The sequence below is a fragment of the Etheostoma cragini genome, chromosome 18 (genome assembly GCF_013103735.1).
Source record: "Etheostoma cragini isolate CJK2018 chromosome 18, CSU_Ecrag_1.0, whole genome shotgun sequence".
Lineage (NCBI taxonomy): Eukaryota > Metazoa > Chordata > Actinopteri > Perciformes > Percidae > Etheostoma > Etheostoma cragini.
This window is the reverse complement of record NC_048424.1, coordinates 10,784,178-10,810,436: the sequence shown is the minus strand read 5'-3', so window position 1 is coordinate 10,810,436 and position 26,259 is coordinate 10,784,178. Positions and strand designations below refer to the sequence as shown.

Here is a 26,259-nt window from a genome sequence, read left to right as displayed (position 1 = left end):
ATATATAAAACTGGTGTTATGACAATCTTAAAAAAAGAAGAAAAAAAAAGATTGGATTCAAGTGTAGTTACATGGGCTTTCCTCCAGGAGGAGCTCTAACTTTTTTGCCTCCTGTCACTGTGCTGTCAGGGAATGAATGTGAATGGCTAGCCGACTGGTAGCTTTGGCAATGTTGTCACTATCAGAATGATATCGCAGCGGGACAGAGGAGAACTGGCTCGCTTTTATACTGTAACAGATCCGAAAAAGCACCTGAAAGGCTATACTGTGTATAAAGTCACCGCAAGGGTAAGTAAAGGGAGGATGGGCACTCTGACAGCAAGCTATTGCTAGGTGTTGTTAGCTAGTTTTCTAGCTTGAGCTGTGCTAGCCAAGCTAATATGATGCAAACACAAGTAACGTTACTTTAACCTTTTAATGAATCGCTGGCAATGGTAAAAGCTTTTATGGACGCCGTAGATGTAGTTAATATGTACGTTCAGACTTGCTTATGTTATAACATATGGCGGGTTTACCCTTAGTGGCAGTGGATTGTCTGTTGCTAATTTACAATAGCAATATTAGCCAGACTGATTTAATCCGACCTAAACGCTGTGTTAACCGCTAACGTTAGATAGCTAGCTAAACATAGCTAGCTTATGTAGTGTTATAGAGTATGTGGCGTTAAAATAGACGATAATAATGATATAATAAGGAGATAATGTTAGCAACTTTAATGAGAGAAAAAAGCATGTTTAGTCCTTAAAATCAACAACATAGCTGGTTCACATTGTCACATTGTTTTCCCAGAGAAATGCCTTAAAAGAAAACGTTTTGGGTTATTCTGATTGACCTGGATGGTGAAATGTCAAATCCTGGGTTAACTTCACTTACATGTTAATTGATTAAACTCCCTGTAAGGTAATGTTGTGCTCTGAAACTATTTCAAGTTAGGAGAAAAACCTTAGACAAAATTCACTTTCACTTTTGAAAAATCAGGCTTTCATTTGTATTAATGGGCTCATACCTCCATTGATCAAATACTACAACTCACAGGTAAAGTGCTTGTACAGAGAAGTAAGTTATCTGATGTTAAAATGAATAGACAAGTATCCTTATATTCATCCAAACTTCTGCTAGATCTCCAGTTACCAGAATGTGCAGTGGTTTTACAGATGTGTTGGCACACTCCCAGTTCAATAAGTAAGAATAAGGGCCGGCTGAGTTTCTTTGTCTCTGCCTGCCTGCTATTCTGGTTGCTATGGTTGTTGGGGATGTCTCGTTCCTACACTCAAGACTTCTGTCATTCGCTATATAATGTACTCATTGTCACACTCAATGCTGTGTCCCTGCTAATACTTGTGCCAGCGTCACGAGAAAGTGTAAACCAGCACTGCCATTTTATAGGAATCACTCAAATGAAGTATTTAAATCATTGAGTTCTCATATCTTGTTTCCACATAGATAATCTCCAGGAAGAACCCAGAAGATGTCCAAGAGGTAAGCCATTTTTTGTGAATGCGCAAAGCCTTTGCAGAGAGTTTTCTTTCTTGATCTTGAGCTTGATGGAATGTTTTGGAGGAAATTTCCCCTGCAGGGTTGGAAGATAAGTACTGTTTCTGTATATAGTATAAACTGTTTGTTATCTCAAACTAAGTTGGTTGTGATCTTCTAAGACCAATTTAATAACATTTTTGCAGTTTTACAGTATTTAGAAGTTATAAAAATGTACAAAATATATATAATTTGAAAGTGACAGTTACATTTGTGTTAAGAGATTTTAAAAAGGCAAACAGCTGCCTCTGTTATGGAGAGAATTCTGCTGGAAGAATGTGTGACACGCCTTGTGATATACCAGCTCAGAGAAAAAACATTTTTCAGGAGACTACTTGCTGGAGACAATGTGGTTTTGTGAATTTAATCAATATATTTTTGGGGACGGCAATGTAAATTCATCTCTTTTAGCAGGACAAACAATGTTAAAGAGAGGGTACTTCATATTAAGATTCAATTTATACATAGATTAAGACAATTTATACATACATACATTTTGGCGGCAAGTAAAAAAAACTATAACAAGAAAATGGTTACTTGCGGCCTAGTCTACATCCACGATGTTCCACTTCCAGGATTGCTCCGGTGCCACAGGAAATTCCGCCAAATGCATGTCTTTTTGCCGAGGTCTTTGTGTGGGAATTTTATACTTCGGTCGATTTTATGACATGTTTTTTTTCCCATTGTGGAATGCTGTGTGGACTTGCCAGACCCTCTTCCCTAGCGCCATGGAGGAAGGTCTGGCAAAGAGACTACCTGCAGCCTGAACTGCCTATATTACAAGACTTTAATGAAATTATGAAGTAAAGGAGAAATTATCCTTTTCTTCAAAGCTGCAAGTTAGCGGAATTTTGCTTTGAACCTGGATATTTTGTTGTATAATTTTAGGGTGAAAGTAATGAACTACAAAGTTATAAAGTTAAATTAACAGTAAAGACACACACGCATGCTGCTTATGTTTGTCAAACACTGAGGAATGCAGTCTAGCCTGAAGCCAGCGCTAATGTAGCAGGCATGATGTTGATTACTGCATGTGTGTCTGGGACAGAGTGAAAACATTTTGCCTGGAAACAAAAACCTCCATTATGAAGCAGTGCTCCTGTTTGGGAGTGGTGTTTTCCTCACACCAGCAGGCTGTCGGGAACTCTCATCTCAACATCAGGCAACATTATTTATTGCTTTATGCCACGGAGTAAGGAACTACTTCATCCATGTTTGTGTGTGAATGTTGTGAATTGTGTTCTTTTGCACACAATGGTGGTAAGATGAGTAATTTAACTTGTCATATGCGTTAGATTGTTTAATGTGTTGGCAGATGAGCAATAGCTGCATAACATGCATGTGGTCTTTAGCAATACATAATGAATATTTTAAAATAAAAAGGGATAATGAGATTACTTTTAACACACAAGTCCAAAATCAGGTAACTTCTTCAAGCACAATTTGTTGTATAATCTATTTGGTGAAGCTGCACATGTCCTTTAAACACAACATGATTCATTCTCCAACTCCTCCTCCCTTTCTTCATCCATCTGTTGTCTTGCTCTTTCTGTAGATAACGGTATGGAAGAGATACAGTGATTTCCGGAAGCTTCATCAGAACCTCTGGCAGCTGCACAAGAATGTATGTAGCCAGTCAGAGCTGTTTCCTCCATTTGCCAAGGCCAAAGTCTTTGGTAAGAATCTAATCACCTCTGTGTCAAACGCTTGTCCAGAGAAAGAGACCAAATGCTTGTCTTTTTATTTAATTTGTAATGCTTAAAGTATGTGTGTGTGTGTGTGTGTGTGTGTGTGTGGGTGTGTGGGCGGGCGGGTGTGGAGCCTTCTTGTATTTACAGGTTTTGGTCCTCTGCTACCTTTTACATTTAGTGGTTAATGTTAGTGACCTTATCCAAAATGTCTTAAGAAAAACAGTTGAAGTGACAGACTGCTGTGATACCAGACAGTGAATCCAGGATCTTTGGATCATTGGAGTAGTATTGATGGCTCTGCCCCCTTGAGGCAGCTCAGTGTTATTACTAAGCACTACTCTTCCTTGGCATGACCATTTGCTTAAAAGCAATATCAAGCTGAGTCATATCCTTCTATCAATGAATGTACAGGTCGTTTTGATGACTCAGTAGTTGAGGAAAGAAGACAGTGCTCCGAGGATCTGTTGCAGTTCTCTGCTAATATTCCGGCTCTTTATAGCAGTCAGCATATTCAAGATTTTTTCAAGGTACCCAAACACACACACACATATATGCAAATACAACATACTCCCAGACTATGGAATGCAATGTTTGCAATTCTTTTCAAGGGAGGTGACGTTCACGACGGCTCTGAGCTCATTGGACCAGCTGAGCCCTTTTCTGACTTCCTGGCAGACAGTTTATCAGACTGCAGCTCTGATGGTAAGCTTACACACTATTAATATTCCTCAGAATGAATCTACTTCCTAATTAACAATGACTGTTAATGCACACTTGCTCAGAGATGTGTGGACATGTTTTTCAGTTCAAAAAGACATCAGTGGTGCAGATGATTTGACTATCACATCTGAGTATGGAGGTAAGGTTTGTTTATGCATCAAATTAACACCCACCTACATAGAGCTCATACATAGAAACATTGAAAGGGCTTTTCCTGGCTCAGAATGAGCCTTTGGGGGTTGACTATGCACAACAATAAGCATGATCGGTCTGCGTACAGGATAGGCAATGAAGTTGTGTTACCTTATTTGACAGAAATCTGTGCATTTTCCAGGTATTTGTAAAAAATTGATAAACAAAAATATATATTATGCTTTACTAAATGAAACTCCAATTTACAAAACCGGTACAGACTGACTCTGGACAATAAAACTGAGATTAGTTTTCATATTCAAGTTTATGTTCTCCTTGTTCTACGGTTGTTTGGTAAATTGCTCGTAAACACATTTGGAGAGGATTTGAATTGATGTTTTTATTCAGAATTGTTTTATCATTTTGGTGCTGGCGATTTTGTGTCTGTAATGACTCCGGCTTTGTTCTCCTCCCTAGGCCCGTTCAGTGAAGGCGACCTGACCTCCCTGCCTGTGGACACAGACTCTTTGGCTGGGCTAGATGATGGCATGGCCTCAGGCCGCACCTCCCCAAACCAGCCACAGGGGGGAGCCACCAACATTGGCAGCAGCTGCAGCCCTCGCTTGCCCTCACTGCACGGTCGCCGCACTCCATCTCCTGCCCCAGTCCCTGCCTCCCCAGCCCATAACCCAGAGGTCAGCTGGTCAGGCCGAACGCCGCTCTTCTCCGGCAGTCTGAAGAAAGCCAGTGGAGGTAACCCGAAGGACGTGAAGTCAGACTACCTAGACAGAGCCAGTGAGCTCATCTGTTTGGCTGTACAGAAGGAGAAAGAGCAAGACTTCCAGGCAGCTTTCTTCTGCTATCGTAGTGGAGTGGACCTGCTGCTGCAAGGAGTGCAAGGTGTGTTTGGGAGAGAACTGGGTATCTACATGTGCAGCAGTGACAAAACTATTATGTGTGTGTATATTTATACAGTATATATATACACATTCTTTCTAGGCTGACACTTTTAATCCCTAGTATGTTTTAAAGTTCCCACGACATGAAAATTTCAATTTATGAGGTTTTCTAACATTAATATGCACTCCCCCAGCCTGCCTATGGTTCCCGAATTGTCATGCACGATGTCATGGGACCTTTAAAAATAGTGGATTGTGCATGTTCCATAATGTAAGTCAGTAGCATCTTTACTTTTGACTACTACTTTCAAACTTTACTTCCCCAAATTGCCATGCTGGCTACTTGTTAAAACATTTTAGTCTCTAAGACCAAGTCCAGAGTCAAACATGATAAAGCTCCCACTGGAGTCACAGAGGACATTTTAAAACATCTTTCACAGACAGACAGAGTGGTATTCACCATGACAATTGGTAAAGAAATTAAAAATCTTCAAAGGCCCACAGGTACTGTAGACCACCTCTGTTGAGTGCAAGACAAGTCCAAGACCAGGACTTGTCGAGACCAAGTCAAGACTGAGTACAAAGAGGTTTGAGTCCGAGTCAAGACCAAGTCCAGGTCAGGAAAAAAGGTCTTATGCATGACATTATCAAGACAAACGTTTTAGGTTATTTGTTGAAATAAAAGCAAAAAAGGAAAGACGTGCATTTTTGGAAAAATAATTTAAGTTTGGTTAAACAACAATGGACAGAATTTAATGTTCTTTTTATTTGAGACAAAGTGCAGAATTTTAACATAAATACATCAGGATGTTGTTTAGGGAAGGAGTAGGTTTGGACACACACACACACACACACACACACACAGATTGCACTCACGGAGCTGGAGCCAAATACAGTTTTTACAGATTAGGATTAACTGAGAAATTCACAAGAACCATTTTTCACAGCATACTCAACAGTATTAACACACCATATTTATACACCTTTGTATCTTTCTAAAGGCACAATATGTGTGTCTCCATTTCAATAATCACTGCAGGTTGACTGCAGAGGTTGATTGTTGATGACAATACTGTTGAGGTTAGCTTTTCAAAACTCTACTGCCAAAGTTGCTGGCTGGCTATAAACATCATAAAGACACCTGTGAGACCAGTGGCTGAGACCGAGACAAGAGTTCAAATACAACGAGACCATAGAAAAACGGTCCAAGTCAAGTCCAAGACCAGTCTCAAGTACTACAGCTGTGGGTCAGACTACTGTAAACGATCCCCTCAGATATGTGTGACAAGATGCTTTGACTATCTGTTTTCCATATTGTTCTCCATTACCTGATGAAGTGAGTTAAGGTGATGGTCCAGAGTAATTTCACCCTAGGGTCCTTTGCATCGTCACCTTGAGCCGAACAACCCCCCAAAAGCTTTCTTTCAGAAGCTGCGCACTATAGCTGTAATACCAAGTGGTAACCATGGGTGTCTACCTGTTAGGATGGTTGGCCTTGGGTTTATGAAGACTTTTCTGTCACCATCCAAGAACTGTTGCTGTTCTTTAGTTAGCCACAACATTGCCAAAAAAAGGACAAAACTTTTACTTTGTGTTTTATCAGCTTGTCTCACAGTAATACTGTGCTTCTTTTTCAGTAAAAAAAAAAAATGCTTTACAGAAAATTGTAACCCTGCACTTTAAAAACTGCTTGTTAAGAAAACTGATTGATCCCCTCACCCCTTTTCAGGTGAGCCCAGTCCCACGCGGCGAGAGGCAGTGAAGAAGAAGACTGCAGAGTATCTAATGCGCGCAGAACTGATATCCAGTCAGCATCTGAGGAGCAACATGGGTCAAGGGTCAACACAGACAGTGGTGAGTGGGAGGGAGTCTATGTTAGATTATGCAAATGTAGTTTATATGTGTGCATCCACCAAGGTCCTCAAACCCCTTGAGGCAGTATTTAAGAGTACCGCCGAGTTTATTACAGATGTAAATACCACAGAAAGTCTGTTTTGGAAAATCTCTTTAACACATTATCATAAGGCAGAAACAGCAGCTGTTTTTTTTTAAAAAGCTCTAAAAATCCATTGTATGCTACTTGTTTCTGATGTCTGGAGCCTGGAGTATTTTGGGCTAAGACACTGACTGTATCTCATATTACTTGGGTCACATGTTGCAGGAGGTTAACATACCTAATAAATGGGACCATGTTTAAATGATAAAATAGCACAACATTAAAGCACTATGAAATGTTTGTTTTTTTGTCTAAGGCTTTAGGGGCACAGTGCTGCCCATCCACCAGCAGAGGAGGCCAGCAGAGTCCATCCGAGGAGCTGAGAGCTTACAGAGTGTTGGGGGTGATAGATAAGGTCAGTTTACTATTGACAAGTCTTGCAACTTGCAGCCGCATTTTGCGAGTTTACTATGCTTTTGTTTCTTTTTTTCTACCAAGGCAGTGAGTAAAAGACATAAAAAATTGTACTTTGTTTGATCGGATGTCAGAATCTTCTCCTTGGGTATTATATTAACTATGGAAGGGGAGACTTCTCATGGTGAAAACAAAATAATAATAACTTAGGCCCGGCAGACACTCATTTATTGCAATTTACCCGGCCCAGATAAATATGGCTGTGTCAAATTTCTCCTCTTTGTGTCCTTTCCTTCTTCGACCATCTCTTTTACCCGAAGCAATAAAGCGTAATAGATTCACTGAATGGTACGGCAAGGGCTGGGTGTGTATGTTCAGCGTCGGTTATGAGTACCACAAGGTCAGTTTAGGTTGCTGGTCCTCTCAACCAGCTGCCGGCGAAGCAACTTCACCACTCAGCCATGAAATGACTTGGCAAGCAGCTCAGATAGCGGTACATAACATTGAATCAATGATGCTCGTCCTCCCCACACACACACACACACACACAAAACCCAAAGGAAAATGTTGACACAATACTAACATGTGTTATTCTACAGAGGTGCATGCAAAATCCACAATATGTCAGACACAAATCAGACAAAAAAAAAAAAGATACGCCATAAGTGGAAACTACGCTATGCAAAAATGAACTGGCTTTCCTCTCCTCTTTCTCCTCCTCCTCCTCCTTCCTTCCTCCTTTCACTTTTAATGGGGACAGAGGGGACAGATGGAGAGAGCTCCTCACCCTCCTGCCCCCCATGCCCCTTCTCTCCACCTCCCCCCTTCCCTGATGTTTGTGTCTTAATTATATTAGCGCCCTGGCTAGCACTGCCACTCTGTTTACTTACAGCTCCATTCATATCCATTTAGCCTGCACCTGTTTGGTCCCAGCCAGGGTCACATGGAGAGAACGCACCCACGAAACATACGCACTGCACTGCACAACGCACAAACACAATCCGGGTTACACATATAAACTCAAGCTCTCCCTTGAGATGGTAAGGGAGCAGAAGAGCAATGAAGATGTCGGGGGTCAAGGAGGGAAAAAATTAAGTTCTTAGAAAGAGCCAGAGGGAGAACGTAAAGGAAAGTGAACTTATAGATAGTAGAAGCTCTTTTTTTGTACAAATTTGGGAACAGATGGAAAGAAAGGTAGGGATATGAAGACGACACTGCTAGCAAACATGTCTGCCGTGAAGAATTGCACGGATCTGTAGTGAGATATTTCACATGCTCCAAAATAACAATAAAAATGTAGGAGCACAGGAAAGAAATGTGCGCATCAATATATAAAACATAAATGTGAATAACCACACTGGCTTGCAGGTTGGTTATGTGTTTTTTTTGGGTGGGGGAATATACTTCTTATTTTGAATAATACTAAATCTGCCTGTTCTGTGTTGTTAAATCTACAAAATGAATATTAAAAAACATTTCCAAGACAAAGAAGTAACCTCTGTACATTCTAAGTCTAAAATTAGTAAATTTATAATGATTTATAAAAAAAAAGGAAAAGAAGAAAAATAAGTTGTATACGTTTTTTTTTAAAGTGGTTTTCATAGATGTTTTTCGGTTAATCAACTAATCGATTGATTCAGATATCATGTATTTCTAAAGATATGTGTTAATTCTAACACATTTACATTCTTCTTTGTTTTGGGGGTTCTAATCAGCTGGTATTGCATTTATTTAGATCCCTTATGGTCATTGTTGCCATGGTTGGTACTTGGTTGGATCGACACAACAGGACTCATTGCGTTAATGCCAATTTTTCTAGTGTCATTTAGGAACCTCCATTTATCTTGCAGGGGCCCTCATGTGTGCCCTGACCCAGTCATTGAGAAACACTGCACTAGATGACACAACCACTACATCATCTTAGTCTGTGTATGTCTGTTCATGTGTGGCAATTAATGGCACTCTTCCATCACAGGTTCTTTTGGTCATGGACAAGAGAACACAAGAGACATTCATCCTCAAAGTAAGTTTTTTTTTTTTTTTTTTTGTGCATGTGTGTGTGGGCATTCCACATCCTCGTTGTCCCGACTGTAAGTGTTGAGTGTGCCAGAAGCCCCTGTGTGTGACCGGTGTAATTGATTCTAATGGGCCTGTCCCTGTCAGCTCCTCTGCTCTCAGGTGTGAGACGTGTGCCAGATGCCAACGCACAGCGCAAGCACAGATGAATACACACACGTGCGCGCACAAACACGCATGCCTACACACACACGCAGCCAATGTGAACTTTACGTGTCGCGCTGATAGATTTGTGTGGCTCTTTTAAAAAGTCACGCGCTGTATGTGGCTTGATGAATCCTGTGACTTTGGGTTGCCAAGGGGCAAAGCTGGCTCCTCGTTAATAGGAGGTTTCTCCTTTGCCACACTCAAATTAGCTTTACACCTTATTCTTCACACAAACTGAACTCACTTTCCTTTACCTTATCCCATTCATTCCCTCCAAATTGGGGTACATTTTTCTTTGCTCCTCTTTAAATTCAGATATCCATGCTTACTCCACCTTTTAACTACTCACCTCCTCCTCCTCTCACTTCTTATTGCAGGGCCTGAGGAGGAGCAGTGACTGTGGGCGGACTAAGAGGACAATCATGCCTCACTCGGTGCCGAACATGGTGCAGCTGAGAAAGTTCATCGTGTCTGAGGACACAGTTTTCCTTTTGCTGCAGTATGCGGAAGGTAAGACACGCACATTTCATGCTTCCTGGTTTCATCTCCCCTCTTTTGTCTTTTTTTTACCTGCGACTGTCTTTTCCCCTACTTCTTCTGATTCCTCCTCCTCCTCCTCCCTTCTCCCACCCCTCTCTCTGCCCTTTCTAGACAGATGTTTGATAGAGATGGGTGTGTGTCACAGGTCATTATTCTGAATACCAGGTGGCGCCATGCTTCATTAGCTATGCCAACACCTGGGCCTCCTTACATCCCACTCACTCTCCGATGTGTGTGTAGCTCATGTGTGTGGGTGAGTGTGTACAATGAAATGCAGCCATATTTTTTTAATGCCTCATAACCTATTCAATCTGGTTCACTATATAACCACCCTGCACTAATATTAGTGGACCGTATTAAATATCATATGAACATGATTTAATAAAGTTAATCAAATGCCATCAAAGGCATAGTTTCGCCACAGTTAACATCTGTTTCACAAAATCCAGGCTTGCTCCTTTTGCTTCTCAAGTATGCTGGGAGCAGCTGACGGGTTGAATGACGATTGACAGGCAGACGAAGAGAGGCAGTGACCCGAGTGACTTTGGACAAAATAAAATGTGGATGGTTTTACTTTCTAAGCCATCGAGTTGTCCCACTATCATTATCATCATTGTGAACTCCCTATTCATTCTCATCACACACAACAGATGCTGCCTTCCAATTGCTCACACTACAGCTGTGTGTGTGTGTGTGTGTGTGTGTGTGTGTGTGTGTGTGTGTGTGTGTGTGTGTGTGTGTGTGTGTGTGTGTGTGTGTGTGTGTGTGTGTGTGTGTGTGTGTGTGTGTGTGTGTGTGTGTGTGTGTGTGTGAGGGACGAAGAGATGTCAAAATGCTAACATTACACTGGGAACCTAAAACGCAGACCTTCCCATTTAGCCAAATAAATTCTTGTTTGCCTTGGTTACTCATTCCTTAGTGGAAACTAATGACCATTTTTACCAATTAGTCTGAGAAACTAAGGAGCCCCAGAAGCCAAAGTCAGGAACTAAAAGGCTTTTTTGTGTATTTCTTTTTGCATTTGTTTAGCTTAGATGCAATGTAATCATGTACAGCAAAGTGAGACACCTCTGAAAATGGAATGACGTTTCTGGTTACTTTTCCCAAATGGGCAAAACAAGCAATAGACAGGGACCCCGAGGGGCCCTGCGGGTCATTCTTTGCCACAGGCCTCATAGCGGATTGAACAACTTCAACTCTATTAAATCAACTTACTCAAGAGTGGTTTATAAGTCTACCTCATAATCAATAAATCATATGTAGATTCAGTAAGTGCTTACTGTATGAATGAATCTTGTACACAAATTATTGCGGCCTTGGGGCTTGTGTTTGACAAGTCAGTAACTCTATGTGCTGCTACCTAGGGACTTTTTGGAAGATCTATATCCTAGGAACTAAATTTAGACCAAGGTGTCCCCGGTTGAAACACAGGTGGCTAAAAATATTCCTGAAAAAGTTAATAATGGGAACAAGCTGTAATTATCCAGACATTTCACAGCTTTCTCTCTTAACTCCTCATTCATCCTCTTAATACCTCTGCTTACAACTGTAATAAATACACCACAATACACTGTCTTTAATTCCCTGTTTATCTTCATCTCTAGGTGGTAAGCTGTGGTCTCACATTGGAAAGTACCTGCGTGATTCCAGCCCAGAGGAGAGCTTTGACATTCCATTCATCCAGAAGAGCCACACCGCGGCTGTACACTCTCCACAACATGCTGTACCACAGCTGGATGTAGGTTCGGCCAGTTCTGGTTCTGGGCCGGTTGCTTCTTCTGATTCTGCTTCAGGGCTTCAGGACAAAGGGGAGAAACTCTTTGCGTCTCCTGAGAAAATTGTTCTCCCTCCCAGGCTCATCGAACAAATTGGTGCCCAGTCAGATTCTGGAGCTACGTCTGAGGAAGAGTGCACCAACAGTTATTTGACTCTTTGCAATGAGTATGAACAAGACAAAGTAGAACCAGATGCACTAGAGGAAGAGAAGGTGGAGGAGGAGAAGAAAAGTGAACAGGAAATGCTGTCCTTGCAAGTGCCCGTTGTGAAAACCACTACTTCCTCGCGTAGCCGCTCACTGCTCAGCAATGATAGCCTATCACCTATCAGCTCTCAGGAACTTGGCTTTTTTACAGAGTCGTCCGACAACCATGGCCACAACCTTGACAGGGAGCAATACCGAGGCGAGGGACAGGACCACGGTGAAGTGTTCAGTCCTTTGCCCTCACCTGCTGTGCCTCTGTCTTTGGATCAGTCCAAGCACACGCCAATGGAGTTTTTCCGTATTGACAGCAAAGACAGTGCAAGTGAGGTGAATTGTCTTGACTCCGGAGAGCAGCGCCTCTCTCCGGTTCCCCTCTTTTCCACATCAGACCTGGGCTCGGATGTCACTGAGGAACTTCCGGAGCTGGCTTATGAGGTCAAGTACCACCGCTCTGAGCTTTGGGAGTTGGACTGTAGTGATAAAGACTCCAATGAGTCAGTGCCAGTCATCTCTTTTAAAGAGGCAGTAGTGGAGGATGAGGGTCACCCACCAGACCTTTTGGTCAACTTGCCTATAACAGGTGGGACTGTAGACTCTTTACAGGAGGAATTAGACACTATGGGGGGCGGTGTGGGCATCGAGGTGACAGCCTCTCCTCAGAAGTTCATTCAGCCGGATGTTTTACAGCTTCTTGTTCACCCCGAGGAGGAGGAGGAGGAGCAGCTGCTGGAGCAGGACCTTTCATCTTTATGTACAGCCTCTGAAACATATGACACCAGTGTTGCATCTTCCTCTCCCTTCAACTCGCTGTGGGATGACTGCAGCGCGGCGTTTGGGCAAGAAGCCTTCGACAAAATGGTGGTTCATTCTGCATGCCAAAATAACGAACTGCCCCTTGACCTACCTGTCACTGATCCTCTAAATGTGAAACCAGAGGCCAGTACAAGAGTAAATACAGACTTAGTTCCAGACCCAAGTAGAAATAGCACAGGCTCCAACCCTGCCACAGATGATGGGACTAAGGCATGCACAGTGGTTGAGAGTTTATTAGGTCTTGATGGTGAATCAAGAGTTATTAGTACTACAGGTGGCAGCGAATTTGATAAAGAAGTATCGCGGCTGTTTGCAGAGCTGGACGAGCTGTCGTTGGCTGCATCCCAAGCTCGTATCCCGGAGGAGTTTGTACGATGCTGCGCGGTAGAGATGGTTAAAGCCCTGGATTGTTTGCACCAAGAGGGCATCATCTGTCAAGACCTTAACCCCAACAACATCCTGCTCAACCACCAAGGTTAGACATCCTTTATTCCCACAAGTTTTGTTCAGCAAGAGCCCCATTATCTTTTCATTTATCCCATAGCTCTCTTAAATCTTAAACTACAGCTTTACACGCAGGGATGCCAGTATATGTCTTGAAATGTAGGGAAAATAAGCTTAAAACCCCCCCAAACTTTTAGTTTATAGTTTAATACTGCTAAAATAATACAACTGCCTATGAGCAATAATATCAGGCAAGCATTACAATGAAGTTTAGTTACAGAAAGTTTAGAAAAAGATGTAGATTATCTTAGTGCATGATACATCTGCAAGTAAGATCAAACTTGGAACCACTTACGGCTTTAGTGCCCACTCAATGGTTAGTATTGTCCCAAAAGAAACACTTTTGTTAAAAGATTTACCGGAAAGGACGAGCTGGATGACCATGACATGAACGCAACACATGTGAACTTGATTTTCAAGCCCACTTTCCTGTATGCAAATAAGGTGCGGCCGGCTTGGCGCCTCTCAAAATCTGATGAAAATCTTTTAAACTGACCTTTGTTGATCTAAAATGAAGACCGATTTAGCAACTGATTGACATATTTCTCGCTTTAAATGTTTTCAGAAACGCAATTCCGTGAACTATTTTCATAAAATCGATATTCCGAAAGAAGCGCCATTACGGTCTGTTTGAAATTCTCAAGCAGCCAGACCCATGTGGTCCAGGGCTCCCTTCCGCTTTGTAGTCAAGATGGCACCCGTTCAGTGTTAGTAGCACCATCTTCCCATCATGTATTGCTTGTTAAACTAACAAAAAACTTGTATGAAGTCGAGATCTCTGCTTTTTCCTTTCTTAGAGCAGATAATATTTGACTAAGGGACTGGCTCTGTCAGTAAGCCATGATGTAATCTATTTACTAAAATGAAGGCTCTTCCAGAAGCGAAAGTGTTGTTTTACCAGGAGGTTACAGATTCCCTATCAACTTCTTCCTTTGTCGTCCTACAATCATCTCTCTCCACCTCGTTATCAACAAGCGTCTAATTAGCTGAGTGGCTGTTTTCGTCTCCCTGGTGGTAATTATTGTTCTAAAGGGCCCATCAACGGCGTAGTGTGGTGCATCAGTCTGGCTAGCCCAGGCTAATGGCCACGGCTACCTAATGACACCATTAGTTCTAATGATAGCGTTAACGGGTAGCCGCTAAACAGGAGTAATCGCTGGGGCTGTGTGCTTGAAAAGCTCGCAGAGAGATGTAGAGAGGCAGAAAGGAATGGAGGAAGGAAGTGCTCTAAATGTGAGTAAACAGTTTGAAAAGTAGCGAGTCGGACTGATACTTGACTGTGTGAGGTTAAGCATTAAATGAATGTTTCTACTGAGACTTTGAGCTGACTACTTTCCCCCTCTTCCTGTCTCCTTAGGTCATGTTCAGCTTACCTACTTCTGTAGCTGGAATGATGTGGAGGAGTCCTGTGACAAAGAGGCCATTGCCAATATGTACTGTGCACCAGGTGAGACACACATATACATCCAAAAAAAAATGATCTCCATGATTACTCTTATGTACTCATCTTGTACCTTGGAACCTTTGCGTGTCAAGAGGTTTTATGTTGGGTTCCTTTTATGCAGACATGGAGGGCCATAAGTAGGCCACATTCCCATGGTCACAAAACCTTTATTTAAAGCCAGACATGAATAAACAATATAGCGTAGAAACGGATAAACACTGATTCCTCTCAACTATGAAATCAACAAATCCATATGCAAGGCTGCTCTTTCTATTCTATTCTTTTGCTTTTTTTTGCCATTAAGGGCACCACCTCTAAAGGCTAGATATAGAACATCATCATGGCAGTGTTAGTTACCATTTCAATTAATATTCACATTGGTCCAAAGATGGGGGTTCACAATATAAACATCTGTGTGTTTTTTTACTCTTGCGTCAGTTTCGAGAGGCTGGCCTTTTCTAGTCGTTCCTTTATTGTCCTCTAGAGTGTGTTGTTGTGCAACGGTGAGCCAGCAGTGCGGAAACCCCATGTGTTGCCTTCAGCCGGTTTGTGGAAGCTCTGGCATGCTGTTTACAAGCTGCCTAAAACAAACTGCTGCTAGACTACAGCACCATGTCCCTACTTAGCACTTGTGGTGTGTGTGTGTGTGTGTCTGTGTCTGTGTGTCTGTGTGTGTGTGTGTGCTTCTGTGTCTGTCTGTCTCTCTGTCTGTCTGTTTCTCTGTCCGTGTGTCTGTGTGTCTGTCTGTGTGTGTGTGTGTGTGTGTGTGTGTGTGTTTGGGTCTGTGTGTGTCTGTGTGTGTGTGGGGTTAGTTAATGAGTTTGCACATGCACCAGATGCAAGATCTATGGGCGGTTACTTTTTTTTTTACTATGTTGCTGTTTTAAGCACAATGCTTCACACTTAGGCTGCTGCATAGAATTCTGTGTGGTCTGTTTTATTACATCTTTATTAAATATTCAGAATGATTAACTGTTAGCTGAAAACACCGGGCGCGCTTCGAGACATACACAATGACCCTCGCGCCCATTCACTCTCCCACTTACTTATATTAAGCTATTCTCTCATATTCATCCTCTCTCTCAAGCCAGGAAGGTCACTTCAGATTTAAATCCTCCTTGTGATGTGAACATACAGCATACCACTGTTGTAATAAATCTGAAAGCAACAAATGCTCTATCTAATATCTAAAGTGTGCATTTTTATTCCCTTAGCAACAGCTCGTTTAAAAGCCTACTAATGGAAATAGAAGCACGTAGAGGCATATGTTCAGTGGCCAGCAGTAGATGACCTAAAGACACACAGGAGTGAAGCTCAGCACACGGAGCTTTATGCATAATGTAGCATCAAATTTAAGTGCCAAGCTGAGACATGTTTTCATTTTTTTTGTTTTGTTAATATAAGCAGCATGAGATTTTTGTACCAGTCTAAGAGTGTGGTAGGATTGAAAGGACACCTGTCATGTGATGAAAAAACAAAAATGCATTTGGTATTCAGATAAAAAAATAGATATACAAAGGTAGATTTTGACTAAATGTACACTTGACTTCCAGTTAGTTATAACGACACTGTTAAGCCCCTTCTGGATCAGTAAAAGAAAAATGTTTATGGCGGCAACCAATGATTATGTTCACCAACAAATCATTTATCGATTACTTTTTAGAACTGCTAGCCAAAACATATTTCTCCAGCAGTAGTCAACAACTGGAAAGCATTCATTTTAAAATGACATGCAACTGGGATAATTAATCAAGTATTCAGAATTGAGCAGCTTTTGGTTTCTTTAGTTGACAAATTATGGAAAGGATTAATTGACTTTTGTCATTTTAATACATACATAAGTTAAAAGACTAGTCATTTTTCAGCACTGTAAAATGTTAATGTAGTTTGGTTTGAAGACAAATCAAAGTCTAACCAGCTAGTAGTAAAAGCCAGCACTGAAAATGCACTGGAATGAAACTGACCTCAGCCCAGGTGTGAAATGTCTTAGTTAAGCGACTGTTAATCCCATGTGGATACATAGCTGTAGTACTTATTAGCAGCCAGCAGGGGGGGTGTAATGCTTTTATTGAGTGATAATATCAGTTCCACATCCATCGTCCTGCTCAAACATTTATAACTTTTTCTCTTTCTCTTCTGTGTCTTTTCAGTCTACCTTTCTTTCTTGTTTTTTTGTCAAACTACTAAGCAATGACTATCCACTATTTTACACGCTTTTATTTAATACCTACAAACCACTACATTTGGTACATCCATGCATCTGTAGATGTATGTGCATGTTAACACACACACACACACACACACACACTCTAACGCAGAGGTTAGTGTGTGTGTGTGTGTCTTTCCTGCCCTTGTTATGTATTGCTGTTTATCCATACAGGGTCAGCTCTGGTGATGGCTTCATTCCTGATGACAGATTTATGAGTGTTTGCCAGAAAGCTAGCAGGGTGGCCTGCTGTGTGTGCTTGTGTGTGTGTGTGTGCGAGCTGTGTAAGACGGAGAGAAACATGTTTTTAAAGCGCACACATTCACACCCAAAAAACACGGGAGGGGACTCGGAAAAATACAGTGGCAGCTGGGAATTAATCTATTTATTCTGCACTTCTGCTTATTTACTTTCTCACCATTTTAATCATTATTGATAAACATCAGATGGTTAATGTTTTTGTTCTCTAATAAGAAAAAAACAAGCTGTTGAGTGACAATGTGACACAACCTGATTTTAACAGGATTGCGAGTTGTCTATTGTTCCACTGAGAGGGAAGCAAGGCCAAAACCCATTATCTTCAATGTCTAAGAAAAGGGAAACTCAATGTTCTTCCCCTCTGAGGTATTAAGTCAGTTACTGATGACTCCATCATCATACTCACTATTTAGTTTTTTTTTTATACCTGCACAGCCACAGTGTGATGATCTAATGAAAGATAAAGTGTAGTTCCCCTTTTGATAAAGAGCTGTCATCTCATTGTTTTGAAAAGCTTTTCAAGTAAGACATTTTACCGGGGGGTACTTCTGCTTTATTATTTGAATATGTTCAGATATTCTGTCCTTGTAGTAAAGATGTGTCATATAATCATAGTTAGATGCTTTGTTTTTGAAACAATAACAGCTGTTTTTAGCAACAATTGGCACCATTTCAACAGAGCGTCCCCAGCTTACGCAGTAAGACACACACTCAGTCTTGGAAAAGCGTACACTGTGCCTCCTTACTTCCTACCTGCATACACTTTACTTCCCCTTTCAACAATGACTTCCTGTTAAGTTTTTAGGGAAGTTGGTCTAAGAGGAGAACAGAGAAAGTTCCTTATGGCCCCCAGGAGATAGGAGATGGAATGTGATTAAGATACAAAGCAAGAGGGAACCTCATTGTGGGGAAAGGGAAGAAGAAGAGCCCACAAGGTGAACACACTGTATTGTTTTATCAGTGAATCTGAACTCCTCCCTTTTGTTTTCTTGAAATTCTCATGATTTATTTTTAAAGTGCTTTATATGTTGTTCAAGAAAGAACAATGCCAGCATAGTAGAAGTATGGTCATTCTCAAAATGTACACATCATACCGTGTAACAGAAGGGTTTGAATGACCCATGGCCTGTGGATGCATTTAATTCTTCCCTCCCATCCTCTTTCTCTCTATCTCCCTTTCTCCCTGCCTCGCTCTGACAGAGCGGTAAGTGTAGCCAGCTCCACTGTACTCTCCCTGCAGCTCCTTAGACATTAATCCATTGTGATGACATCGACCTTGCTCTGAGACGTGTGCTTGTGTGTGTGTGTCCAGTAACTCCCCTAGAGCTCATAACTACGCAGGTATCACTAGTCTGTTCAATGACGATCTTCTCTCCTTGGCTGTCAAAACAGTAGTCCTGGGGAGCCCTGAAGACTGGTTGCTCAGTTGGGTGTGTGTGTGTGTGTGTGTGTGTGTGTGTGTGTGTGTGTGTGTGTGTGTGTGTGTGTGTGTGTGTGTGTGTGTGTGTGTGTGTGTGTGTGTGTGCGTGCGCCTGTGTGTGTATGTGCGTGCGCCTGTGTGTGTGTGTGTGTGTGCGCGCGTGCGACATGCAAGTCGTATCATAGCCCTCGCTAACCTTTGCCGCAAGAGAGCCGCGCAGGCCCCTGGAGTTCCAGGCAGCCTCTGTGAGATGAGGGGTCTTTGTCTCTTACACTCCCCCAGCTGAGAAGCCAGGTCTCTGGGCACATGCAGCCGTGACCCTGGGTGCGGCCCTCTGGAGAGAGCCCAACAGAGGGAAGCTGAGTGGCACAAGAGGCCATCTGGTACCCAGTGGAGCTAGAACACCCACACACTCAAAAACATACACTTTTGACTTTAGCAAATAAGTATCATTCTTGATTTATGTGTTTTACTGAGACACATACTGTGGAGTCCCAACAGCCCCGCATCACGCTGAATGTCGGACTGCTTGTGGATCAGAATCTCACAGAACGTGGCCATGATGGTTTTCCGACACAAGTTAAAGAAAATTTAAATTTAAAAAATGGAAGAGATCTTAAACTATGTCTTTAATTAATGAGAGCCTTGAATTAAAAAACCTGAAGGACAGACAGGGTCTGTGGTAAGACTGCAGCGATTTTGCAGAAATGGTGATGGATTGAAAAGTTATTTTTCAACGAAAAGATTTTCTGCTTTTTTTTTCTGGGGGGGGGGGGGGGGGGGGTGTAGTAAAGATAACTGAACAAAAATTTTCTCAGTCCCCGCTTTGCATTTCTTGTTGTGCGTGTGTTGTACGAGTGTATGTGTGTTTGAGGTCAGGTCATGCAGATGGTGTGAAGTTGCAGCAGACGGTTTCCTCAATTTAACTGCTTTTTTATTATGCAAATCACCCTTTTATGAGACACACACTTGTTTGTGTGTGACTGTGTCCATGTTTTGTGCTCATTTTGAGTTGATTGTATCAATTCAGTGAAATATTAACTTTACAGCGATGTCTGTCTGAAACACTGTTTAATGTTGAGTTTTTAATGTAATCAAAGTTTATGCACTAAAATGAGCTTAAAATAAAATAATATAATATGTAGATGTGTGTGTGTGTGTGTGTGTGTGTGTGTGTGTGTGTAAATAATTATACACATATTTGGTTATTATTTTCCATCACTAGTTGGTTATTCTTCTCCAACACAAGATAATTCTTTGCTTGTTGATTTATTGATGAAGACGTGTCTTCCCTCCTTTCTGCTCCTGTTTCAGAGGTGGGAGGGATCAGTGAGGGGACTGCAGCATGCGATTGGTGGAGTCTGGGCGCCATCCTGTTTGAGCTCCTGACAGGCATGGTGAGTCAAAAAGCTTGAAAACTGTTATCTTTGTTGCAGAGGTGTTGTGGGATGTCTGTAGGTGTCTTGGCTTTCAACTCTCTCACAATCTTTATGGTTGTGCCAGGTTGTGTGTGATTGTGCGCGTGTCTGCATGTGTTTGTAGGTGGAGTTTAATGTTTTGGCGTGTATGTGTGTGAGGTGCGTCTTGGCTGCCATCTCTTACTCTGGTTCTTGGGGAGTGCCAGGGGTGTCGGTGTGACTTTCTCCCCCAGCCTGAGCTCCATCTGCTGGGCCATGGGGTCAGCCCTCCCTGGGCCCGTTTGCTGGCTCCTGGAGCAGCGCTGGGCTTGGAGCGCGCCGATCCGAGGTCAGCGTGGAAAGTTAAGACCAGGGCAGCTCTCAAGGTGCTTGAACTCGGCTGGTCCAGGATCAGGGCAGCGTCTAAGACAGGCTTGGGAGGAAGGGGAGCATCTGAGGGCCTTTTGAAGTTTTGGAAGACAATAGATACATATTCAGCTGTTATACATGTACACAAACAAGTGCACATGCTAATTATAACTTACTGCTCTCTTGAAGGACAAATTCACACACAGTTGCACACCAAGTGCAGGTGCAGAGCGTCCCTTCAATTTCTCTTATTGTTTATTCAATTTGAATAAATGCTAAATGATCGCCAGTCGGCATATTTTCATATCAGTGGTTTCTATCAATGGTCCCAAACATGATTTGGGGTGTAAGGTTAGTGTTTCTATGTTGAACAATACACACCCCCTTACCTGGAAAACAACAACTCAGTCACACAGATGTCTTTGGTGATTATGTCTGGGTACAGACCTGGCAAAGATACACAGGCACACATAGTGTCTCTTGATCCTTGCTGGATAAAAGCTTGCCTGGAGCAGTCTTGACTGCGGCTAGAAACCCAGCCAGAAAAAGAGAGAGAGAGACACAACTAGCCTAAGTGATGGGAAAAAATACACAGGGTCCCCTAACACAAACAGTTAACGGGCTTTCTCTTGCTGCACACGTTCTGTTCTAGCATTTTCAATTTGTAGGTGTAGATGCACTGAAAGATGTGCTGTTGCAACATACAGTGATTACGGTCATTATTGTCAATTATTTTAACAATGGGACTACATTCTGTGGTCGGAAAAGCATTTGCAGGTCTTGACTTCTGACATTATTTCTTTTCTTTTTTTTCTTTTTTTCCCTGTAAGTGCAACAATTCCTTGTAATTGACAGTTTTACCTGGTCACGTTTTACTCTAAAAACAAATGAAAAGCAGTACTATGTACTGCTGCTTAACTGTCGGTTCTTCCAGTAAAATTGCTCTGTATACATGAAGAACAAAATAACCCAAAAGAATATGTTTTTCCATTTCATTCTTTCTGACACACAGACACGCACACACAGACACACACATGGCAGTTCTAAGAAAACGCAACAGTAGTCAAAACATAACCCTGTTGTAGTTGGTGTGATCAATATTGTTTCAGGTGCTCTAGCTCTTTGTCTCCTCCTATTTGTCCAGTCCTCTGGTGCTTTCACATTGGCCTAGGCTCTGCAGGTGTCATTATATCTGTCCCGTTAGCTCTCAGTCTGTTAGGTTTTCTTTGTTTTGATTGATAGTTATCTGTTTTTTTCCACCCCTCCTTCCCTCTCCACAGTCTCTGCTGCGGTGCCATCCAGCGGGGATTGGTCGCCACACTGCTCTCAACATCCCCGCGTCTGTTTCAGAGGAGGCCAGATCTCTGCTGGAGCAGGTAAGAGAGTCTTGGTTCTTATATAGATTTTCCCCACCTATAAAGATGCTGTCTAAAAAGATTAAAGAACATCACGCCACAGTCACAGCTTTTTCTAGAGGGGGATGTGGGAGTGAGAAAATAATAATGTGTTCATTTTTCTGTAAATCTAAGTTACTACTCTCTCACTGGTTGGTACACAAAGATAAATTAGTTTATAAAAATGTGTGTATGTGATATTTAAAATACCCATTTTTGGCAGGTTCTTCCCATAAGTATGCATACTAATTTCCTACAGCAGCAATAGTGGTTTGTTTGTAATAATTACAGTAGAACAAGAACTGGGTTGGCATCACCTGCTTCAGTGCCCAAACTGCACCTCATAGGGCTGTAAACACTCTCGGATAGGTGAGGGATCTCTAGACATGACAGCAGTAAGATCCAACCCCAATGAATGATTAGGAATGTAATGGATGTATTTTTTTCTGACAGATTAAAACAGTTAAACACCCACCCAAGACATAGTGGACATTATCCTTAATAACCAAGCTTGCACCATGCTAATATCTTAAAGCTAATTCCAAATCCTCAACACTGCTAATGTTTAAATGTATATTATTATGGTTATCATGGATTTATCTCTGCTTAATGTGAAGCTAGGCCTGCACGAGGAATCATTATAAAATCGCGATTACATATTTAAATAACTATTTTATGACTTTGATTTTTATTAAATTTGACAAGCCAACTTCATCACAAACGCTACTACTTTCCTCTTTGAGTTTTAAACAGACGGAATAAAATAGGTTTGTTCTTCCTTGTCTTCAGTGAAGCTTCTATGTTTACAGGCAGGGTGGTGATGAACAATGTGCTATAGGTGCCCAAAAACATCTTATGTTTGGTACTGCCAGTCTGTTTTGTCATAGTTCATGTGTGCAATAAACATTACACTTTGTGATTAAAAAAAAAAAAAAACGTGGCAAAGAATCATCTCATCAATTCTAAGCAAAATAAATTCGGATTCATATTTTATCCCCGAATTGTGCAGGCCTACGTGAATCCAGTTTAGTTTGTGCTGTGAAGGAGTGGACCTGCAGCCACTTGTACTGAACTAAAAGGTTGGTCTCTGTCTTGTCCTGCAGTTGCTCCAGTACAACCCAATGGAGAGACTGGGGGCAGGTGTGGGAGGCGTGGATGATATCAAATCCCACCCTTTCTTTGCCAAAGTGGACTGGCCCAAATAGACGCCGTGCATTGTGGGACCGTGGAAACCAGAGCTGCATGCTGGAAGGCTGTCTCTCCTAAATAAATCCCTTTCAGAGTGAACACACAAATAGAGATACAGTAAATATGCATTTCTCCACACATCACCCATTTCTTGGCCATTGAGTTTCTCTTTTTGCCACAAAAGCAGTATTCCCTTCCTTGTAATTTGTTCATTTCTTCATCTCATAGAGGGTTCACTGTGTAACCTTTTGGTGCAGGGAACACTTAACAACATGGGTGGTGCAATAATTTATACATTAAGTGCTGGTACTGAGTGATGATCCACTACGACATTCTTGCTTTTACATAACTCATGCAGTAGCCAAAATGACTGAGAGGTTTTCTTCGGGGGACTTTTTTAGTCTTTTCACTGCATTCTGTATGTAACCCATTTAAACTGACACAGACTTAGGTCAGCTTTCCTGAACGTACAATACACTGAGTTTGTTGACACCTACACATTTTTATCAGTCCTCACTGAGTCCCTTTAGATTAGCTGGAAGTGAGACGGGTTGAGCTTTTTTCATGTTGCTCTTATAGACACTTTTTTTTTGCCAACAAGCACCCACATACCGTACAATAAAAGAGAAAGACACTATACTAGGTGAATAAACAATATATTTTTAGATAGGAGATGGTTTTGTTGTTGAGTGAAGTATGTAGTTGTATGAGGATAGAATAGAAGCGATTATAGCTAAAAAAGAAAAAGAAAAGGGCCTTCTTCCTCTACGAGCAGTGAGTGTGTTTCATTCATTCAAGAAAGAAAAAGGATGGAGGGCTTGAACTACACATTTGAAACCAGCCCTTTTACATAGTTGTTTTTATGAATAACAGAGGGAACTCTGTACTGTACAACACTGCATTTTTTGCATGGAAGAATATGATTTATGTAATATATTTAATACTATGATAAATCTAACAATAAATATTGTGCGTCTTAACGTCTTTAACGTTAACATTTTTAAAGGATGTTGTGCTGAGTGAACAGTACACCCAGATCTCAAAGCCTTGATTATGTCCAACTTATCAGTCGCTCACTGCCTCATCAATCAGATCCTTTTTATTTGATTGTTTTATTTCTGTGCAACACATCTGCTAACTTGCCACACAGATGCTGATGCTGATTTAATATCCTTAATGATATAATGGTCTACAATGATAATATCTATATGGTAAACATTGCCATGGTTACATTACATGCCATATATCGCTTTCTGTATAAACGATGAGATTTTTGAGAATTATCGGAGCATAGACAATATATCAAACACATTGTAATATCAAACGCATTGTAAAACATTTCTCTAACAATACACAGATAATATCTCCACTGTAGATGCTGCACTCTGTTGTACTCAGCTGTGGTATGTTAACTGACCGATACTGTCCATATTTCACCTATTAACCCTTTTTAATCAGACATAAACATCACAGTAAGATCAGATTTGTTTTATCAGTTTTTTGTTGAATGCTAACTCTTGTTTGTGCTATACGTCTGTACTGGTCTGTCAGTGCACCCTGGATAACAATAAACATACCTGGATAGGAACATCTAGTGACTATGTGTGTGTTGTTTGTTCTGAGGCTACAGCCCCTCGTATCAGCAGGACCGCTGATACTCCTAGAAAGCCGCTGTCACTCTTGCTGAGTGTCACCGTGACAGTAATATGAGTCAACACACACACACAAACACACACCACATGGTGAAGCCCAAGCACTCATTGATACACATGGGCCCTCTTTGGGTGCAGTTATGGTATGACCAGCTTTAAGCCTTCATTATCTGTCTGGGAAAAGTGACAACTAAGTACAGTATGTACTTATTGCAGTTGAAAAGGTTTCATCCAAAAATCTGAGTTCAACTTAAAGGGTAGATAAACTCTGGCTTCTTAAACATGTAAAAAAAAAAAAAGAATTTGATTACTTCTTTGTGGCTCAATACGATCATTTAACATTATTTTCTTCTTAAATGTTTCTTAAAAACTGACATAACCTTTTTTACATTTGATTTTTTTTTTTTTACATTTTTAAAAAGTACACCTAGGCTAATTAAACTGAACATGAACTTGTTCCTCTATTACCTAAAATTCACACACACAGACAGACAGGTCCGGGGAGTTGTTAGCATTGTCAGGGTGTAGCCCCCTGTGTCAGCCTCACTGCCACGGGGTCAAGAGTCTGGGATGATTAGTGCTTGTCATAGGACCTGTCTCTCATTACACACACACTCAGGGCGAGAGGTTCACTTCAGCTCAGAGAAGAAACCTGTCAATCTTACTCAGCCTAGATGTGAGATGTGCCTTCAATGGGTTCACAATCCCTCCAAGTGTATTTTATGCTTCTTTACATGAATTTATTTCATTAATGGTTCAAATTGATCCTATATGGACTTACATGCCAACATGTAAGTAACAAGTAACATGCCATTGTATTATCTCAAATTCTCAAAAGTGACTTCTATTTGCAGTGCTGTAAAGTAACTAAATACATTTTTAGGAAGTATTTAAGTACCGCACTTGATTACAGTTTTTTGGTACTTCTACTTTAGTAGTTCCCTTTTGTGGTAGGATCATCTCACCTCACACTCTGCCACTAAGTCTTTAAATCTAGCTTCACCTTGCCCAGGATAGTACTTATGCATTGACGCATCAGTATTAATAATGCAAAATGAGTGCTTTTACTTTTGATACTTTTTGCTGATAATAATTCTGTACTTCTACAGTAGGATTTTGAGTAAATGACTTGTAATGAAGTATATACATTGTTGTACCCAGCACAAATATCTGAGTACTTCTCCCACCACTGTCTGACTGGTTCCACACACAGACAAAGAGCCAAGGTGCATGTGTTTTATAAATATATATATATATATATATGTGTGTGTGTGTGTGTGTGTGTACAAAGCCACAGGGAAGGATCCGTCTGGTCAGAGGCAAGATTAAGAGGACACGCCAAGGACTCCTGGGATGCAATACATGCCAGAGCCCTGTAAGAGTCACCCAGGCCTACAAGGCTGAATTGACCCCTGAACCACTTCTGCAACTTCCTGGACCTTTCTATCTCTGTCGTCTTTTCCCGCCTCTCTCTCTCTCTCTCTCTCTCTCTCTCTCTCTTCAAATGCGCCTCCCTCAACCCTCACACCCATCCCTTCCACACTG

General features: G+C 41.5%; 1 protein-coding gene across 1 annotated transcript; it reads left to right on the top strand.

Annotated features, from left to right (window-relative positions):
• Positions 1 to 96: 96 nt before the first annotated feature.
• rps6kc1 (ribosomal protein S6 kinase polypeptide 1) lies at positions 97 to 24,668 on the top strand. Its single transcript, XM_034900872.1, has 16 exons — positions 97 to 288; positions 1,444 to 1,479; positions 3,089 to 3,209; positions 3,636 to 3,751; positions 3,833 to 3,926; positions 4,030 to 4,083; positions 4,554 to 4,976; positions 6,705 to 6,829; positions 7,228 to 7,326; positions 9,301 to 9,348; positions 9,926 to 10,058; positions 11,693 to 13,357; positions 14,744 to 14,833; positions 20,029 to 20,111; positions 21,761 to 21,856; positions 22,978 to 24,668. The coding sequence occupies exons 1-16, from the start codon at positions 187 to 189 to the stop codon at positions 23,077 to 23,079; spliced, it is 3,387 nt and encodes a 1,128-aa protein (XP_034756763.1). The 5' UTR covers positions 97 to 186; the 3' UTR covers positions 23,080 to 24,668.
• The last annotated feature ends 1,591 nt before the right edge of the window (positions 24,669 to 26,259 follow it).

Coding starts and splice junctions, on each gene's coding strand:
- rps6kc1 (XM_034900872.1), top strand. CDS start 187: ATGATATCGCAGCGGGACAGAGGAGAACTGGCTCGCTTTTATACTGTA. Junction 3,210..3,635: donor TGCCAAGGCCAAAGTCTTTG/GTAAGAATCTAA, acceptor ATGAATGTACAG/GTCGTTTTGATGACTCAGTA. Junction 9,349..9,925: donor AAGAGACATTCATCCTCAAA/GTAAGTTTTTTT, acceptor TTCTTATTGCAG/GGCCTGAGGAGGAGCAGTGA.